Genomic DNA, 1,787 nt, shown 5'->3' with positions numbered 1-1,787 from the left:
CGGTGGCGGAGGCTCCAGTGGAGGCCACAAGTCCTCCTCTTCGGGGTCCACTGGAGAGTCTTCTAAGGGACCAAGGTCAGCAGAAACTAACTGGGGTAATCAGAATTAGTATTAATTTTTGTAATGGCTTTGTTGCTTTTTATGCTTTAGAGCTGTTTTTAAAAGTAAAACTTTAGGGTTCCAATTTGCGTTTTTTAATAGAATATAACCGACATCAATCTTGAAAGAAAATGGCATAGTCAAAATGCAAAATTTAAACATTACTTGGATTTTTTTCTAACAGCATTAAAAAGTTGATTTTTTTTCCCTTTGAAAAGTGTTCTTTTCAAAATTTTTTGCTAATTAATGAGTAAGGGTCCCTACATGTTGCTTAGTCTAAATTCTAATTTTTGTTATTCACACAGATACTAACAAGACCAGACTAATCAAGACTATTATTGAAGAAGTGGCACCTGATGGTAGAGTTCTTTCATCTATGGTTGAATCAGAAACCAAGAAACACTACTATTAAGCTGCTTCAAGAGGATGGAGTCCCCTTCCACTCAGGCCATTATACAGATGCATGGAAAGTAAATCTCCAAGAAAATACATCAAAGTTAGTGGTCTGTGGAAGCAGGTTCACTCTTTGAAAATGAGGTGTCTAAAAGGTGTTTTGTAGTTTCTGTATTTCTTCTTTTCACTTTACCAGCAAGTGTTCTTCAATGACAAAAAAAGGCAAACTTTCTACTCTTATGAATTTCAATAAACTTTCTTACTGATGCAAACTATTCAAATTTGTCAGAGTTTTTCTTAGGTAATATTTTTCTTGATTAAAGATGGAGAACATTATACTATATATAGCATTTGAAACTGTAATCTTTGAAGATTGATTTATACAAAACTTCTGGGGGAAAAAAGTTTTGTCATGATTGTTATCTTGTCCGTGTACGTTCAGACCAATGTCATTAATCTCAGTGGGTAAAAAATATTCTTAAGTTCCCAGTCTTACTCTTTTTCTTAAAGATGGGCAATATATATGGGAAGCTCCTAACTCTGGCTTTAAAATATTTTATTCCTGGAAATCATGAAATATGCTAAATAACACCCCAAAATTAACATAAGCTGGGAATTTCACATTTTCTGATTACTTGACTTCTCACATTATTTTCTTCCTATTACTGTATTACTTCTTCCCAATTACTATACAGCTTTAAAAATATCTTCCAGTACCCACCAGCCTAATAGAATCACATCATCCCCAACGAGATTATTTGGTATCTGGCAGGCTAGGAGAACATAAGCAAGAAAGTGTTTATTTTGAAATGGCACTCAACTTTTAGTTTTTCTTTATATGTGTTCTTAAGCATTTTAATCCCTTTCTTGGTTCATTTTGTTGGCTATCAAAGAATACCAAAGACTAGGGAATTGGTTTATACTCATGGAGGCTAAAAGTCCAAGGGCCTTCTTGAAGTGTCATAACATGGCAGAAGATGTCACATGGTAGGCAGAGAAAGAGAAGAAGTGTAAGAAGGTGTGTTATCCTGTGATAACATTAGTCCATTCTTGAGGGCAGAACTTCTTAAGGATCTCACCTCCTGATACCATCACAAATGGCAATTAAATTTGAACATGAGTTTTAGAGGGGACAAACATTCAAACCATAGCAATCCCTATGGCTTTTTTCACCATATATAAATGCAAACAGTAGAGTATACTCCATAGACCAACCTAAAAAGTGTGCTTGCACCTGCTACCCACGGGAATGGTTAAGAGTTCTCTGTTCTCATATACAAATCTTTAAACTGTAA

General features: G+C 34.9%; 1 protein-coding gene across 1 annotated transcript in view; it reads left to right on the top strand.

Moving 5' to 3' along the window:
* The window catches only part of KRT10 (keratin 10), a 5,168-nt gene extending 4,401 nt beyond the window's left edge, over positions 1 to 767 (top strand). Inside the window, 2 exon segments of the mRNA XM_027774768.1 lie at positions 1 to 75; positions 405 to 767. The exon segment at positions 1 to 75 is cut by the window's left edge and continues 60 nt beyond it. Of these exon segments, the coding sequence (XP_027630569.1) occupies positions 1 to 75; positions 405 to 411 (82 nt within the window). The 3' untranslated portion in view covers positions 412 to 767.
* Positions 768 to 1,787: the final 1,020 nt, after the last annotated feature.

Source organism: Tupaia chinensis, unplaced genomic scaffold, assembly GCF_000334495.1.
Source record: "Tupaia chinensis unplaced genomic scaffold, TupChi_1.0 Scaffold000477_1, whole genome shotgun sequence".
In the NCBI taxonomy this organism is placed as follows: Eukaryota; Metazoa; Chordata; class Mammalia; order Scandentia; family Tupaiidae; genus Tupaia; species Tupaia belangeri.
Note: the sequence above shows the minus strand (reverse complement) of the source record. Positions and strands in the feature narration are given on the sequence as shown.